This window comes from Oncorhynchus mykiss, chromosome 9 (genome assembly GCF_057628025.1).
Source record: "Oncorhynchus mykiss isolate SJ-2025 chromosome 9, ASM5762802v1, whole genome shotgun sequence".
Classification (NCBI taxonomy): Eukaryota; Metazoa; Chordata; class Actinopteri; order Salmoniformes; family Salmonidae; genus Oncorhynchus; species Oncorhynchus mykiss.
The window spans coordinates 53,793,904-53,812,552 of NC_143030.1; the positions used below are offsets into that span (position 1 = coordinate 53,793,904).

The 18,649-nt window shown below is 43.0% G+C and overlaps 2 protein-coding genes across 7 annotated transcripts in view; both read left to right on the top strand.

The window, feature by feature from the left end:
* The window catches only part of lamb2l (laminin, beta 2-like), a 53,504-nt gene extending 46,728 nt beyond the window's left edge, over positions 1 to 6,776 (top strand). For all 4 annotated transcript variants that reach the window (XM_036988208.2, XM_036988209.2, XM_090184475.1 and 1 more), the window contains 8 exons: positions 1,302 to 1,549; positions 2,350 to 2,565; positions 2,757 to 2,901; positions 3,002 to 3,209; positions 3,410 to 3,551; positions 3,757 to 3,933; positions 5,357 to 5,522; positions 5,866 to 6,776. In XM_036988208.2, coding sequence (XP_036844103.1) covers positions 1,302 to 1,549; positions 2,350 to 2,565; positions 2,757 to 2,901; positions 3,002 to 3,209; positions 3,410 to 3,551; positions 3,757 to 3,933; positions 5,357 to 5,522; positions 5,866 to 6,002 — 1,439 coding nt within the window. In that variant the 3' untranslated portion in view covers positions 6,003 to 6,776. The remainder of the gene's footprint in view (positions 1 to 1,301; positions 1,550 to 2,349; positions 2,566 to 2,756; positions 2,902 to 3,001; positions 3,210 to 3,409; positions 3,552 to 3,756; positions 3,934 to 5,356; positions 5,523 to 5,865) is intronic.
* A 983-nt stretch (positions 6,777 to 7,759) lies between these two features.
* Positions 7,760 to 18,649, top strand: part of lamb2 (laminin, beta 2 (laminin S)) — a 48,048-nt gene continuing 37,158 nt past the window's right edge. For all 3 annotated transcript variants that reach the window (XM_021616006.3, XM_021616007.3, XM_090184476.1), the window contains exons 1-2: positions 7,760 to 8,334; positions 8,574 to 8,654. In XM_021616006.3, the coding sequence (XP_021471681.3) occupies positions 8,624 to 8,654 (31 nt within the window). In that variant the 5' untranslated portion in view covers positions 7,760 to 8,334; positions 8,574 to 8,623. The remainder of the gene's footprint in view (positions 8,335 to 8,573; positions 8,655 to 18,649) is intronic.

Below are 18,649 nucleotides of genomic sequence, written 5' to 3' on the forward strand. Positions count from 1 at the left end.
ACCAGAAAACTGTCCACAGCTAAATATGCTCCAGGCCGGTCGCGACAACAGGCTCAAACACCACTAACCTCTTTCACCACCTACGCAAGAATCATGTGAAACAGTACAGATGAGACCCAAAAAAGTACAGTTGAGTGCTCAAAACAAACCCCCGACTCAGACGTTGCAAGAGGCTTTTGCCCGCGGCACACTATATGGCAAAGAATCACGAAGATGGAAGGAGATAACAGCTGCTGTTACAACTTACATCTGCAAAAACATGGCCCCAATTTACATGGCCGAGAAATGGGGGTTTCATGAGTTGGTGCTAACACTTGACCCAAGGTACCAAATGCAAATTGATATGTGAAACATATTAATGCCAAAATAACATGCAAAACAGGAAAGCCCCCAAAAATATATACAGTGCCTTGCGAAAGTATTCGGCCCCCTTGAACTTTGCGACCTTTTGCCACATTTCAGGCTTCAAACATAAAGATATAAAACTGTATTTTTGTGTGAAGAATCAACAACAAGTGGGACACAATCATGAAGTGGAACGACATTTATTGGATATTTCAAACTTTTTTAACAAATCAAAAACTGAAAAATTGGGCGTGCAAAGTAGATGTCCTTACCGACTTGCCAAAACTATAGTTTGTTAAGAAATTTGTAGAGTGGTTGAAAAACGAGTTTTAATGACTCCAACCTAAGTGTATGTAAACTTCCGAGTTCAACTGTATATATATATATATATATATTCTAGGCCTATATTTATTTTGTTTGCAACTATAGTTGAAGTGTTTACTATTTACTTTTTTAGATTTTATTTATTTTATTTATTATTTATATATTTTATTAATATTTTATATTTTGTTACCTGCTTAATTGAAAATGTGCACAAAGGTTCTACATAAAAGGAGAAATATGAGTAAGTTACATTTTATTTCTTCAGTATAATTCAAAATGTAATAGGAAATACACCTTTACATGTGGTCATTTTAAATAAACTATTTATTCATTGAATTTACAGAAAATGTGCTATATTGTGATATCTATCATTATCGGGATAGGAAATTACCTATATTGGGATAAGAGATTTTTGCCATATCACCCAGCCCTATCGTGGGGACTAACAATAGGGGATTGGTCCACTTTTTGTATGTTTACTATTCTTATGGGGACTTCTAGTATAATTAAACACACACATTAAGATGTAGTGCACATACAAAGGTACCCACACTGGCACACATACACATTTATTTACTCTTCAGTTAGTCTCTTTCATTCATGTCTTTCGCCTTGTTCTTGTCCCGTCCCAGATCAGTTTGACAATGTGAAGAAGTACTACAGTGAGTCCCAGAAGGCTCAACAGAAGTGCAACGCCTCAGTGTCTGGTCCTTTCAGCCCTGTGGAGGAGTCTAAAGCAACACGCGCACACACCGAGGACCTCCTGAACAAGAGGCAGGATAAGTTCCTGCGCACGGTGGCGGCCCAGAAGAAATCATTGTCAGAGCTGCAGAACAAAGCCCAGGACGTAGACAAGAAAGTCCACCACCTGAGCCACAAGGTACACTCTTAGAAAAGAAGGTGCTACCTATAGCCATAAGGGTTCAAAAATTGACCCCGAAAGGGGAACCCTCTCAAAATATTTTTGGGGGGTTGAAAGTGGAACACTTTCACTAATCCAAAGTTCTACGTGGAACTCTTTCACTAATACAAAGTTCTACGTGGAACTTTTTCACTAATACAAAGTTCTATGTGGAACTCTTTCACTAATACAAAGTTCTATGTGGAACTCTTACACTAACACAAAGTTCTACTTGGAACTCTTTCACTAATACAAAGTTCTATGTGGAACTCTTTCACTAATACAAAGTTCTATGTGGAACTCTTACACTAACACAAAGTTCTACTTGGAACTCTTTCACTAACACAAAGTTCTACGTGGAACTCTTTCACTTATACAAAGTTCTACGTGGAATTCTTTCACTAAGACAAAGTTCTACGTGGAACTCTTTCACTAACACAAAGTTCTACGTGGAACTCTTTCATTTATACAAAGTTCTACGTGGAACTCTTTCAACACAAAAAGGTTCTAAGGTTCTTGTTATCCTATAGGGACAAACAAATAACCCTTTTTTCTAAGAGTGTAGGGGCCTGTAGGGGACAATGTAGTGGGGTCTATATCCTAAAGGGAAGCTAGTCGCCTTTCTTAGCAGGACGGTCATCCCTGTCACGTAGAGCTAACTGTCAGACCTGTCATGATTTCACTAGTGACAACTGTTACACTATCCCTGCCCTAGATATGTACCCTGTAGCTCTCTGTGTCTGACTCTGACCCCACCTGTGTTGGTTTTCTTTCCCCAGGTATGTGGTGGCCATGCCAATGCCAGCTCCAATGGCACATGTCACGACAGCCCATGTGGGGGTGCTGGTTGTCGTGACAATGACGGCCGGCGGGTGTGTGGAGGGGACGGGTGTGACGGGACTGTTAGCGCCTCCCTAAAGGGACTGAAACATGCCAATGATGTCACAGACAACCTGACTGCTGCCAGTGAGGATCTCCAGGGTATGGCTAAGAAGGTCTGTCTGCCTAAATATCTCACTTGTACTATACCTCTGCATGCATGTACTGTAAGCTGAATCGCTGAGCAAAATCTGCCGTTTAACTTCTCTAAAAGGGGATGTATTATGTGTTTGTCAGCGCTCTTGTAAGCCTAGCATGTTTTGTATATGTGTTGCATATACCGTAATCCCCAGTTCTATGTTTCCAGCTCCAGGACATTGCTATGCTGACCCAGGATGTGAAGAATCAAGCCATGGACACCCTGGACAAAGCCCAGAAGAAGAAGGACTTATTTGAAAACTCCAATAAAAAACTAAAGGAATTCATTCAGAAGATCAAAGATTTCCTGACTGGTTTGTTAATGCCAGTAACCTTTCAGATAACTTCTCTCTGTGGACACGTCTTATGATATGAAATTGATCATGGTCCTTCTCCACTGTGTGTTGTGTACAGAGGAGGGTGCGGACCCAGAGAGTATAGAGAAGGTGGCTCAGCAGGTGCTGGCCATATCTCTTCCTGTCAACAGAACCACTCTGGACAGCATGGTCCAGCAGATTAAAGACAACATTAACAACCTGACAGATGTAGAAGGGGTCTTCAACCACACCTCCCAGCAACTCCACCAGGCCAAGGAGCTGCTCAAACGAGCTAAGGATGCCAAGTAAGACAGAGGCAAAGCGAGGCCTATTAGACTTAGACGTATAGACTCCGACATCAGTGATGTTGATCTTTGTCTGTTCAGCAGTAGTTACTCTGTTATTAGCCTATGTGATAGAACATGGAACACTGGACATGCACAGAGAGTGTTTTCGTAGAACAGCAGAGCTCTCGGTCTCACACATGTCCTGTGTGTGTTTGAAGGACACGAGCAGAAGGAGTGAAGGACACAGCCAACACGACTAAGCAGGCGTTGGATGCGTCTGAAAAGGCTATTCAGAAAGCAACCAAAGCCCTGGACCATGCCCTGAACAACCTGAACAGCACCAGGAACACCACCGCAATGGTACACTACTGTCCACACCACAGTGTGTGTGTGTGTGTGTGTGTGTGTGTGTGTGTGTGTGTGTGTGTGTGTGTGTGTGTGTGTGTGTGTGTGTGTGTCTCTGTGTGTGTGTGTGTGTGTGTGTGTGTGTGTGTGTGTGTGTGTGTGTGTGTGTGTGTGTGTGTGTTTTTCAATCTGTTATCTATCATGTTGTGTCCCCGTGCAGGTGGAGGAGAATCTTCTGGATCTGGAGGTCAAGCAGATGGATGCTATGATGCGACTGGCCAACCTGTCGATGGGGGTAGAGGCACTAAAAACTAAGACCGATCAGAACAGGGAGATGGCCAAAGATGCCAAGAACCAGGCCGAAAATGCCACTGATGCAGCATCGGGACTGGAGCAGGTGTGTGTGTGTGTGTGTGTGTGTGCATCCGTGACTGTGTACTTGCCTGCGTGCTGGCATAAGTGTGTATTTGGATGAGTGTATCCTGGTTGTGGTCCTCCATGCTTTTTTGTGACCAACCTTTTATTTGATTTAGTCTTTATTTTTAAAGGGGGGGGGGGGGGTTACAGGTACCAAAATAATCAAAGAAATACATACAAAGAAATCCCTAAGTGTAAAACTAATTAAGACTCAATAATCCATGCTTTTGTTTAATGCTATGAAGTCCGGAAGTTGTGGGCGGAGCTAGACCGTTTTCTGTCAGAAGTATTACAATGTAAACTTGTAATCCGTCTGTCTGCATATTTCAAGACATGTTATATGGGGGTGTAGTGAGATACCCAATGGGCTGGACGATTATCTTCGGATCACTCATCTGGAAAGAATATATACGAAATAGCATGGGCGACAGAGAAAAACACATTGATACCATTTCAAGCCAAGTGACAAATAATAATGCAGACACTAGGGATGAGGTGTTGAGCATGCAGGTCTGTCATTGTTTGTGTGTCTGTTAGTTGTTGTTCGTTTGTATGAGTTTGTACCTGGACCATACTTCTTTAAGGGCTAGCTTAGAATATGAGCTTCCAAAAGTAGTTTATATATTATATAGATCAGTCCTTTCGGGAGCCCAGATCATGTATTTATAAATCCCATCATTGGAGGGTTTGGTAGTTGGTTTCCCCAAGGGACTCCATAAACCAGCATAGCTCACCTACGTTGTAAATATAGAAAAAAGGATTTGCCTGGTAATGTGTATGTGTCTTTCAAATCTTGGAATGTTCTCAACCATTACTCTCCATGATGTCAGCAAGGGTAAGGATTCCACATTCGGAACGTTGGGAGGATGTAAAAGGGTGCCCTCCAGATCGCAAGGCATTATTGTGAAATATTGTAGTATGGGCATGCCATTTTGATTCCCAGTTACTTTGTTTTTCAATTTGCACCAAAAATAAATTGTGAGAAATAATAGGACCAAAGCGTGGTTTACATTGGTTAAGGGATATACAGTGTCAGTGTTGATCACCTCTTCCAGAGCAATAGGAAACACCATATTTCTCTCCATACTCAGGGGACAGAAGAATCATGTCTAAATCGATTTAGGAAGAGACAAAATGCTAGTGCCTTGTAATACAATTTAAAGTTTGGTACGGATAGTCTTCCTGCGTCTTTCTCTATTTGTAAGTGTGTTCATTTGTTATTTTACCTTGCCATATACATTTATAAACCACACTATGAATTTTATCCCAATAGCCAGAAGGGGGAGCCATGGGAAGCATTGAACTACAGAAATTCAGCCGTGGCAATCTATTCATTTTGACAATAGATATCCATGTGGTCCCGCACGTTGACTTGTTGCTCTATGTGTCTGGTTGTGCTCCAGAGGCTGAATGAAACGGAAGATCTGTACAAGGAACTGCAGATGAAGGTGGACTCTCTGGGCGGGGCCTCGGGGGGCCTGGGGAACGTCAATCAGAGGGCCAAGGAGATCAAGAAGGAGGCTGAAGACCTGCTCACTAAGGCCAACAAGGGCATAGAAACGCTACGGAGTATGTAACGTTACTGTACTGCCCTCTCAAGCGTATGATACAGAATACATACTCAACAGGTGTAGATAGAGCAGTATGAATCCATGAAGAGTAATCAGGGTTAAGAGTAGTCCATGGCTAAACAATATCAACATAGTGTCTTTGGTTTTGTATGCAGATGTGGTCGAAACTGGATGTTCTCTACATCGTGCACTATTTTTGACTAGGGCCCATAGGGCACTGTTCAAAAGTAGGGCATTATATAGGGACTAGTGTGCCATTTGAGAAGCAGCTAAGCTTTTCAAAGAATGTCACTCTATTGTTGTCTTCCTATAATCTGTTCTCTGTTGTTCTGTTGTTTCAGAGCTTGAGAAGAAGTTCCGTAATAATGAGCAGAAAATGCTGGACCAGCAGAGCGAGTTAGGAGAGCTGGAGAGGAACGCCACGGAAGCACGGGAGGCCATACGAAAGCAGGTGCAGACATACAACAACTGTAACTGATCATGTGGATTGAACGATGTAGGAGAGAAAAACTGTATTCATGAAAATGTACCACTGGTGCTTCATTCCCATTCTCTGTCTGTCAAATTTGAAAGGAATTTAATAAAAAATATTATCACAAAAAAATAAGAAATAAGGTAAATGTTAGTGATGGGAGGAACACTGGGTCATGTGTACTGTACAGCTGTAGTCTGTTGGAACATAGCAGGGAGCTCCTTCTGATGTTGTGAATATGCTAGTAAAACTGTCAGTAGAACTGTCTGCACTACATAGGTCATCTGCTTCTGTCAGTAACTCCCAATCATTCATTTCATGGTTTTGACATGATGCCATCTGCACAAGTTTGTTGTGTCGCTATGTCTGGAACACGACAACTGGATATGGACCAATGAAACATGTTTCGTGTTCCAAGGTAGATTGATTTTTGAATTAGTTGAAGATAAGAGATCAGAGAGAATGTTTTACCGAGGAATATGTTTCTTTTGACCAATTAAATGCCCTTTCAGGAATAATTTTTCATTATTCTGACTACAGTAAGTATATGTACAATATGACAGACATATCGTAAAAGTCATATGTGATACCTCGGAGTGACAGATGTTACATTTTGATTCAGAAAATACTTTTTCGTCAGCCACACATATACATTACACACAAAAACAAACACACGCACGGTCGCTCACACAAACAAAACATGTTCTACACAAATTTCAGCCCCGTTGATGTATAATTGAAACAAGACGTCTATGAAAAATAAATATACATTTGATATAATGTTGAAGTTTTTTGTTGGGCATGTTATGATATGTAGTTTAGGCACATTGATGGACAACATACTAATGTGTAATGAGTATTACCCCTCACCCCCAGGGGGCAGCAGCAACTGCTTTAGATGATGTGCTCAGCCAGAAAGCTTTACTCAGGTGTGGGCAATCAGGATCTTTGTAAGAGGAGGATTTCTTGTTGTTGAGATGAGGCCAGAAGCCTTTCGGCCAGCCTTTGTTGGTTTCATTCTTTGTGTTAGTTAACCTCATATGTTGGTTGGGGCTTTTTGTAGTTTGCTTCTCCCTTGCTACGTTGTGAGAATGCATTGAGGCTTCTACCTACCTCAACTGTGTGTGTGTGTGTGTGTCTTAACGTTCAGTGTGCATTAATTGTGCTCATTGAGTGAAAATTCTCTCCCTCCCCCAGTCCTGAGAGAGAGCGAGAGAGACACGCGCTACATAGTGGCCCAGGTTTAGGGGGTCAAATAAAAAGCTTGACTGTCCACAGAGAGCGTATGTAATATCACACGTTGACGATATATCCAGAGGCATGTTTCAGGATGTGCTAACATTGTTACACACACTGTATGTTGTCTAACCATTATGAAAATCGAATAGCCTAATAGAGATCTATAACATATCTAATCATAAGATGCAATGTTGTTTTCTGTCTGAAAACATGTTCAAATTCATTAAAATGCTTGTAGGAATTACAACCAAATTAACAGGATTTTTTCCAACCACCTGTTGTTGGGAAGGAGCATGGTCTGGTGATGGTTAACCTAACGTAGTAGACCTAACAAGACACCTGAGTGGAATCCCCACTTCCGTTTTTTCAGGGGAAACAAGTTAGGTTGAAAATACTGTATCCCTAAAAACTGGAAACATCTGCTTTTTTTTAAAGCCTGCGAAGAGTGGGATGGTAAGTGTAGTAGGTGGTTATGTGCGCCGCATGGATTGTTCACTGAAGCAATCAAAGGGAACCTAATCCGTTCTCCCCAGAGCGCGCATTCCTGTTTCCAAGGCGCACATCTATTCTCTCTGACACTAGGGTCTTCTGAAAACCGGTGGTGGACTTTACACACTACTTGAATTAACTTCACTAACTTCTTCAAGGTCCAGACTCGGCAGCCAGAACCATCTGAGTCTACTGTCATTATATGTGTATCAATCATGGCGAAATTATTATCTGAATCTTCAGCCCACTTTTGATTTGATCAAAGTCACACGTTTATGCAGCATCGTAGTCATAATTAATGTTAAAACCGTTTAATAGTTAATGTTAAAACCTTTTAATAGTGGATTTTGCTTTGATGTTATTACACTACAATAAGCAGTCAGAAGCGCTCTAGGGTCCATTCCTACGAAACGAAACTCCGCAGCGGAGTTTCCATATAACGAGACTCGGGACAGAATTTCGGAGAGTGGTCGTCAGATATCAAATACTTTGGAGAGTGGTGGTCAGGCTTCTGATTATACTGCCAACTCCGCTCAAATGAAACAGGGGGAATCGTATGGATTCGTGTTGATTTAAAAGACAGGGGGATCAAACCTACTAATATTAAAGTGTAAGTGTCTTTTTCATTAATTAATTTGTTGTATCTCTGACGTTGTTTATTATAGTTTAACTATGCTATTAAACCTACTTTCCAACCAGCAAACTTTATATTCTAATGCCTTTTCAGTTTTTTAAAAGTTTTTTCTTTTTAATAAATAAGTGCAGAATCAAAACAGCTCTGTCTTTTGTATTGATTGAGTTAACGTGTGACATTATTCATACCAGGCTATTTCTACGTAACATTTTCAGGCTGAATCTACTGAACAAGTCAAAGGGGACTGACCCATGAACATAAAACCATGCACGCGTCACTGGTAATGTTCATATGTGGTAAGTAGCCTTGTGCACAGTGTTTTGAAGGCAATGAACATATTCGTATGACAATCAACAGCTTAATCATGCAATGAAAAGGGCATACGTTGAGAACTGCTCTGTGGTTGTGTCTTTGTTGAATAGATGTGTTGTGAACTTGTGATGCAGACTCCATATGTTACAATCACAGCAAAATGTGTGTACCTCAAGCATTCATGATTTAAACAAATGGACAGATGCTGGACATGGCTGATGGTTGGGACAAAGAGAGAGGCAGAGGGTTGTTTACTGTCTCCAGCTCTGGGACAAGATAGCCTGCTTATTTTGGGGGACTTCCTCTCTTCTCTGGAGGATTCTTCACTGTTCACAACCAAGCAACTGTTCTTGGTGTTAAATTCCCCTCCGGACCTTCCTGGGTGGTGTTGGAGGTCCCTGGGAGGCACTCTGCGCTGTGGGGAGGCTAACCATCAACTCTGTTTATGGTCCTCTTAAAAGAGCCCAGCTGAATCCGCAAATAGAGACAATCCATACCCCCCCCCCTAGGACAGCATCACTGTGTGTGTGTGTGTGTGTGTCTGTGTGTGTGTGTGTGTGTTTATAAGGGGTGATTGGGTGGGATTGGAGGTAACTAGGTCACAACAAAGTTCTCAGAAAAATAGATTCCCTCGCATTTAGATCACATCATAATGGTACCTGATTGATTTGGCTGTGTACAGTTTTTAATCTATAGGCCCATATATCAGCTGATTCATGTTTGCCATAGGGGTTATGCAGTTTGTTGTTGCTCTTCCTAACATGTTGAAGCTTATTTAAACCTTCAGCTGAGGACAGGTCTTTGTTAGAGGATTCTATGAGTGTTGTCTAACCAGCAGCCTGTCATTATAGAGATACAGAGTGACCTCCTGGAGGTCAGGGTTCATTTCCATCCCCTCAGGTCATGGGCCAGCATAGGTTAATTGCTCTACATGAGTGGGTAAAAGGGCCAGGCTGATCACAGACAACAAGGCTCAGCTCTTCTCCTGCTCCTCCTCTCCCTTTCACTTGTCTCCTCTTTTCTTCTCCTCCTCTGAAGATGCTATATGATGAGGGCTGGAGATTTTAAAGGGGGGGGGGGGGGGATCTATTTTCTATTGGTCATTGCTGGCAGCTGAGGCTCCTGTCTCACCCTCTAAATTTAACTGGAGGTCTTATGGGTGGGTGGGACCACTGCTGATTGACAGCCAGTGAATGACAGGTGGTGAAATGGTGGTTATAATCATTGGGTCATTTGTATCACTGTAGTCTCCACCCAAACATTGTGAAAAGACTAGCAGGTGATTTTACATGTGAGCCCCTATTTTAGTGAGTTGTCAAAAGCTATCAGCAGCAGTGTTAAGAAAGACCCTGAACAGGGACGTTCGTTACTGTCGAGAGAAAGGAGAGAAGAAAAATAAGGTTCCAAAAAGGCTGAACAAACTGTTTTTTTTTTAAATAAATCTTCCTCTGAAAGGCTGTACGCTGGTGATGAGTGATTAGGCTCACATGAAAAAGGACAGAAGCTTTGCTTAAACTATAGAACTAAATCCTGTCTTACACAGCATTCTCATAGTCTCCTGGAGCACTGGTGTGTGTTTTTTTGTGTGTGCTATCGCTGCTCTCCATAGACGTGTGTGGGTGTGTGTGTGAGTGTGAGTGAGGGCAGGCGGGCAGGTGAGCGACAGGCACGGTCTGGCGCCCAGGGCCGGGAGCTGTGTGATCCTGAGCCCCTCTGTGAGCAGAGACTCCGGAACTTGGTGGATTCCAGAACAATGGGCCAGTAAAAGCCAACTGCCGCAACCAGAGGGAGAGAGAGAGGAAGAGAGAGAGGGAATGAGAGAGAGCGAGAGGAAGAGGGAGAGGGAAGGAGAGAGAGAGAGAGAGAGGGGTGGTTAGGTTTCCCTCCTGTGGGCATGACTTTTCTTTGTGAAAGGAGGAGGAGGAGGAGACTGGCATTGTTGGTATCCACATGTTTAATCTGACCCCAGTGTAGTTCATATACACTGAGTGTACCAAACATTAGGAACACCTTCCTAATATTGAGTTGCATCCCCTTTTCCCTCAGAACAGCTTCAATTCATCAGGGCATGGACTCTACAAGGTGTCAAAAGCGTTCCACAGGGATGCTGGCCCATGCTGACTCAAATGCTTCCCACAGTTGTGTCAAGTTGGCTGAATGTCCTTTGGGTGGTGGACCATTCTTGATACACATGGGAAACTGTTGAGCGTGGAAAAACCCAGTAGCGTTGCACTTAAATATTTTGTCTTGCCCATTCACGCTCTGAATGGCACACATACACAATCCATGTCTCAATTGTTTCAAGGCTTAAAAATCCTTCTTTAACCGGTCTCCTTCCCTTCATCTACAATGATTGAAGTGGATTTAACAAGTGACATCAGTAAGAGCTCATAGCTTTCCCCCTGATCTGTCATGGCTATCATCTTAGATTACCACAGTGCCTATTGTGCACTGTGTTTTGGGGCTTGTATATCATCGATAATGACTGGTTGTGTACTTTTTATTATTATTATAATTCTTTTTTTTTTTCACCTTTATTTAACCAGGTGGGCCAAGTTCTCATTTACAACTGCGACCTGGCCAAGATAAAGCGTAGCAATTCGACACATACAACAACACAGAGTTACACATGGAGTAAACAAAACATACAGTCAATAACACAGTAGAACAAAAGAAAACAAAAAGTCTATATACAGAAAGTGCAAATGAGGTAAGTTAAGGAAATAAATAGGCCATGGTGGCGAAGTAATTACAATGTAGCAATTAAACACTGGAATGGTAGATGTGCAGAAGATGAATGTGCAGGTAGAGATACTGGGGTGCAAAGGAGCAAAATAAATAAATAAATACCAGTATGGGGATGAGGTAGGTAGATGGGCTGTTTACAGATAGGCTAAGTACAGGTGCAGTGATCTGTAAACTGCTCTGACAGCTGGTGCTTAAAGCTAGTGAGGGAGATGTGAGTCTCCAGCTTCAGAGATTTTTGCAATTCGTTTCAGTCATGGGCAGCAGAGAACTGAAAGGAGAGGCGGCCAAAGGAGGAATTGGCTTTGGGGGTGACCAGTGAGATATACCTGCTGGGGCGCGTGCTACGAGTGGGTGCTGCTATGGTGACCAGTGAGCTGAGATAAGGCGGGGCTTTACCTAGCAGAGACTTGTAGATGTACAACATGAGTGCACTTGAAGTTAAGAGTGTAAACACAATGCGACACGTAAAAGTTAGGATTGCTTCCTACCAGTTGTCACTTGAAACAGTGGGTGTATGTTTGAAGGTTAGTATTTCTATATGTTCTACCTTGCCCTTACTCTCTCCGCTGGCCATAGCCCCGTCTTGCTGTGGGCTTGCATGTGAAACCTGATAAGATCATGTGTGTTTCTCAAGCTTTAACCACAGTGCCCACAGTGTTCCCATTAGCTGTTTCTCTACTCTGCAAATATCATTTTTTCTAGGAAAGAAGCACTTCCTCTACGTACTCTGATGGGCTGCTTTCTCTTCTGATCTTACTCTAAGAAACAGAACAGACAAGGCCCCTGGGGAGGGTAAGAGAAAGCCTGGACTGTGTGGCCCCTCCAGGCCTGTCCAGCTTCTGCCTCTTCATCTCACTGCTGTATATATCTACAGCCAAGCTCTTTGCATAATGACAGGTTCTGTCGTGCGTCTTGTTAAAAAACACTCACAGGCAGTTACTTACGCACCTGTATTTAAAGCAATCTGCAGTTGGTATATCCATTTTTGAACTTAGAAATATAAGATATGTACTCATTGATTCTTGAAGAATATAACCTATAAATGCCTCATGAGTTTAGTTCTACTGTTGTAACCTGTCAGAACCCAAAATATAAGGTTGTTTTACTCCAATATTTGTAAACAAAGTACATATAAAAAAACACAATATAGCCTCAGAACATGGTTAAAACTATAGTGTTGATATCGTGGGTGCTCAATCCTTGCATCCATAGCTCTGACTATACATTTGAGCGGTTGTATTTCTGCAGCCCCGTCCCTCAGCTTTTTACAGAAATGGGTGGTGAGGACACTTTGTTTTTGTTTAAAATAAACATTCTAATTTTAATTGTCACCTGCTTCGTTAACAGGTGAAATGCCGTGAAATGCTTACTTACCAGTCCTTCCCAACAATGCAGAAGGGGAAAAAAAACTCGTAATATTAATAAATAAAATATATATATTTTTTTTTTTTATTACTAAAATCATTATTTATATATACACACACACATGACCAAAAGTATGTGTACACCTGCTCGTTGAACATCTTATTACCAAATCATTGGCATTAATATGGAGTTGGTCCCCTCTTTGCTTCAATAACAGCCTCCACTCTTCTGGGAAGGCTTTCCACTAGAAGTTGTAACATTGCTGCAGGGACTTGCTTCCATTCAGCCACAAGAGCATTAATGAGGTCGGGCACTGATGTTGGGCCATTTTGGCCTGGCTCGCAGTCGGCGTTCCAAATCATCCAAAGGTGTCCGATGGGGTTGAGGTAAGTGCCCTTTGCAGGCCAGTTAAGTTCTTCCACACCGATCTTGACAAATCATTTCTGTATGGACTTTGCTTTGTGCACGGGGCATTGTCATGCTGAAACAGGAAAGGGCCTTCCCCAAACTGTTGCCACAAAGTTGGAAACACAGAATCGCATGGAATGTCATTGTGTGCAGTAGCATTAAGTTTTCCCTTCACTGGAACTAAGGGGCCTAGCCCGAACCAAACTTTACAGTTGGCACTATGCATTGGGGCAGGTGGCGTTCTCCAGCCATCCGCCAAACCCAGATTCATCTGTCTGACTGCCAGATGGTGAAGCGTGATTCATCACTCCAGAGAACTCGTTTCCACTGCTCCAGAGTCCAAAGGCAGCGAGCTTTACACCACTCCAACCGACGCTTGGCATTGTGCATGGTGATCTTAGATTTGTGTGCTGCTACTTGGCCATGGAAACCCATTTTATAAAGCTCCCGACGAACAGTTCTTGTGCTGACGTTGCTTCCAGGTGCAGTTTGGAACTCGGTAGTGTTTGCAACCGAGGACAGACAATTTTTTATGCCATATGCACTTCAGAACCCGGCAGTTCCATTTTCTGAGTTTGTGTAGCCTACCACTTCACGGCTAAGCTGTTGTTGCTCCTAGACGTTTCCAGTTCAACACCACTTACAGTTGACCGGGGCAGCTCTAGCAGGGCAGACATTTGATGAACTGACTTGTTGGAAAGGTGGCATCCTATGACGGTGCCATGTTGTAAGTCACTGAGCTCTTTAGTAAGGTCATTCTACTGACAATGTTTGTCCATGGAGATTGCATGGCTGTGTGCTCGATTTTATACACCTGTCAGCAATGGGTGGGGCTGAAATAGACCTACTGGAATTGTGATACAGTGAATTATAAGTGAAATAATCTGTCTGTAAACAATTGTTGGAAAATCACTTGTGCGACTTGCCAAAACTATAGTTAACAACACATTTGTGGATTGGTTGAAAAACAAGTTTTAATGACTCCAACCTAAGTGTATGTAAACGTCCGACTTCAACTGTGTGTGTATATATATATATATATATATATATATATATATATATATATATATACACACTGCTCAAAAAAATAAAGGGAAAACTTAAACAACACAATGTAACTCCAAGTCAATCACACTTCTGTGAAATCAAACTGTCCACTTAGGAAGCAACACTGATTGACAATAAATTTCACATGCTGTTGTGCAAAAGGAATAGACAACAGGTGGAAATTATAGGCAATTAGCAAGACACCCCCAATAAAGGAGTGGTTCTGCAGGTGGTAACCACAGACCACTTCTCAGTTCCTATGCTTCCTGGCTGATGTTTTGGTCACTTTTGAATGCTGGCGGTGCTTTCACTCTAGTGGTAGCATGAGACGGAGTCTACAACCCACACAAGTGGCTCAGGTAGTGCAGCTCATCCAGGATGGCACATCAATGCGAGCTGTGGCAAGAAGGTTTGCTGTCAGCGTAGTGTCCAGAGCATGGAGGCGCTACCAGGAGACAGGCCAGTACATCAGGAGACGTGGAGGAGGCCGTAGGAGGGCAACAACCCAGCAGCAGGACTGCTACCTCCGCCTTTGTGCAAGGAGGAGCAGGAGGAGCACTGCCAGAGCCCTGCAAAATGACCTCCAGCAGGCCACAAATGTGCATGTGTCTGCTCAAACGGTCAGAAACAGACTCCATGAGGGTGGTATGAGGGTCCGACGTCCACAGGTGGGGGTTGTGCTTACAGCCCAACACCGTGCAGGACGTTTGGCATTTGCCAGAGAACACCAAGATTGGCAAATTCGCCACTGGCGCCCTGTGCTCTTCACAGATGAAAGCAGGTTCACACTGAGCAAATGTGACAGACGTGACAGAGTCTGGAGACGCCGTGGAGAACGTTCTGCTGCCTGCAACATCCTCCAGCATGACCGGTTTGGCGTTGGGTCAGTCATGGTGTGGGGTGGCATTTCTTTGGGGGGCCGCACAGCCCTCCATGTGCTTGCCAGAGGTAGCCTGACTGCCATTTGGTACCGAGATGAGATCCTCAGACCCCTTGTGAGACCATATGCTGGTGCGGTTGGCCCTGGGTTCCTCCTAATGCAAGACAATGCTAGACATCATGTGGCTGGAGTGTGTCAGCAGTTCCTGCGAGAGGAAGGCATTGATGCTATGGACTGGCCCACCCGTTCCCCAGACCTGAATCTGGGACATCATGTCACGCTCCATCCACCAACGCCACGTTGCACCACAGACTGTCCAGGAGTTGGCGGATGCTTTAGTCCAGGTCTGGGAGGAGATCCCTCAGGAGACCATCCGCCACCTAATCAGGAGCATGCCCAGGCGTTGTAGGGAGGTCATACAGGCACGTGGAGGCCACACAGGCACGTGGAGGCCACACACACTACTGAGCCTCATTTTGACTTGTTTTAAGGACATTACATCAAAGTTGGATCAGTCTGTAGTGTGGTTTTCCACTTTAATTTTGTGTGTGACTCCAAATCCAGACCTCCATGGGTTGATAAATTTGATTTCCATTGATCATTTTTGTGTGATTTTGTTGTCAGCACATTCAACTATGTAAAGAAAAAAGTATTTAATAGGAATATTTAATTCATTCAGATCTAGGATGTGTTATTTTAGTGTTCCCTTTATATACAGTGCCTTGCGAAAGTATTCGGCCCCCTTGAACTTTGCGACCTTTTGCCACATTTCAGGCTTCAAACATAAAGATATAAAACTGTATTTTTTTGTGAAGAATCAACAACAAGTGGGACACAATCATGAAGTGGAACGACATTTATTGGATATTTCAAACTTTTTTAACAAATCAAAAACAGAAAAATTGGGCGTGCAAAATTATTCAGCCCCTTTACTTTCAGTGCAGCAAACTCTCTCCAGAAGTTCAGTGAGGATCTCTGAATGATCCAATGTTGACCTAAATGACTAATGATGATAAATACAATCCACCTGTGTGTAATCAAGTCTCCGTATAAATGCACCTGCACTGTGATAGTCTCAGAGGTCCGTTAAAAGCGCAGAGAGCATCATGAAGAACAAGGAACACACCAGGCAGGTCCGAGATACTGTTGTGAAGAAGTTTAAAGCCGGATTTGGATACAAAAAGATTTCCCAAGCTTTAAACATCCCAAGGAGCACTGTGCAAGCGATAATATTGAAATGGAAGGAGTATCAGACCATTGCAAATCTACCAAGACCTGGCCGTCCCTCTAAACTTTCAGCTCATACAAGGAGAAGACTGATCGGAGATGCAGCCAAGAGGCCCATGATCACTCTGGATGAACTGCAGAGATCTACAGCTGAGGTGGGAGACTCTGTCCATAGGACAACAATCAGTCGTATATTGCACAAATCTGGCCTTTATGGAAGAGTGGCAAGAAGAAAGCCATTTCTTAAAGATATCCATAAAAAGTGTCATTTAAAGTTTGCCACAAGCCACCTGGGAGACACACCAAACATGTAGAAGAAGGTGCTCTGGTCAGATGAAACCAAAATTGAACTTTTTGGCAACAATGCAAAACGTTATGTTTGGCGTAAAAGCAACACAGCTCATCACCCTGAACACACCATCCCCACTGTCAAACATGGTGGTGGCAGCATCATGGTTTGGGCCTGCTTTTCTTCAGCAGGGACAGGGAAGATGGTTAAAATTGATGGGAAGATAGATGGAGCCAAATACAGGACCATTCTGGAAGAAAACCTGATGGAGTCTGCAAAAGACCTGAGACTGGGACGGAGATTTGTCTTCCTACAAGACAATGATCCAAAACATAAAGCAAAATCTACAATGGAATGGTTCAAAAATAAACATATCCAGGTGTTAGAATGGCCAAGTCAAAGTCCAGACCTGAATCCAATCGAGAATCTGTGGAAAGAACTGAAAACTGCTGTTCACAAATGCTCTCCATCCAACCTCACCTAGCTCGAGCTGTTTTGCAAGGAGGAATGGGAAAACTTTTCAGTCTCTCGATGTGCAAAACTGATAGAGACATACCCCAAGCGACTTACAGCTGTAATCACAGCAAAAGGTGGCGCTACAAAGTATTAACTTAAGGGGGCTGAATAATTTTGCACGCCCAATTTTTCAGTTTTTGATTTGTTAAAAAAGTTTGAAATATCCAATAAATGTCGTTCCACTTCATGATTGTGTCCCACTTGTTGTTGATTCTTCACAAAAAAATACAGTTTTATATCTTTATGTTTGAAGCCTGAAATGTGGCAAAAGGTCGCAAAGTTCAAGGGGGCCAAATACTTTCGCAAGGCACTGTATATATATATATATATATATATATATATATATATATATATATATATGTATATATATACACACACACACACATTATATATATTCTGCTGATTGCCACTTTAAGAGAGGCCATGAAGTTCATTGCATGGTGCCTGAGGAGGATGGTCAGTCAACCAATGTCCCTCTAACAATGCCCCTCCCTCTCCCTGCACAGTCTCCAGTCTCCACTGCCCCAGTTATAATCATGGGGACAGACGGTTGCCTCGTAAAACCACTCACCTTTAAACCCAGATGAGCTTTATGTGTGGTTATAAAAAGACAGGTCAGTGCTCACCTGTAATTGACTGATTTCAAGATACCCCCGTAGGGAGTGCTGAGTTGGCTTGCTTACTTTGGCATTACATGTGGATTTTGATTATGTGAAATTGTGAACAGGGGACCAGAAGGTGAATGTCTTCCCCTATTGGCTAAAGGTGCAGTGCCTTCTGAAAGTATTCAGACCCCTTGACCTTTTCCACCTTTTGTTTGGTTACAGATTTTTAGAAATGTTTGCTAATTTATACAAAATGAAAAACTGAGATATCACATTTACGTATGTATTCAGACCCTTTATTCAGTACTTTGTTGAAGCACCTTTGGCAGCGATTACAGCCTTGAGTCTTCTTGGGTATGACGCTACAAGCTTGGCACACCTGTATTTGGGGAGTTTCTCCCATTCTTCTCTGCAGACCCTCTCTATGTCAGGTTGGATGGGGAGCATTGCTGCACAGATATTTTCAGGTCTATCCAGAGATGCTCGATCGAGTTCAAGTACAGGCTCTGGCTGGGCCACTCAAAGACATTCAGAGACTTGTTCCGAAGCCACTCCTGTGTTTTCTTGGCTGTGTACTAAGGGTCGTTGCCATGTTGGAAGGTGAACCTTCAGTCTGAGGTCCTGAGTGCTCTGGAGCAGGTTTCCATCAAGGATCTCTCTGCACTTTGCTCCTTTCATCTTTGCCTTGATCCTGACTAGTCTCCCAGTCCCTGCCACTGAAAAACATCCCCACAACATGATGCTGCCACCACCATGCTTCACCATAGAGATGTTGCCAGGTTTCCTCCAAAGTGACGCGTGGCTTCAATCTTGGTTTCATCAAACCAGATAATCTTGTTTCTCATTGTCTGAGATTCTTTAGGTGCCTTTTGGTAAACTCCAAGTGGGCTGTCG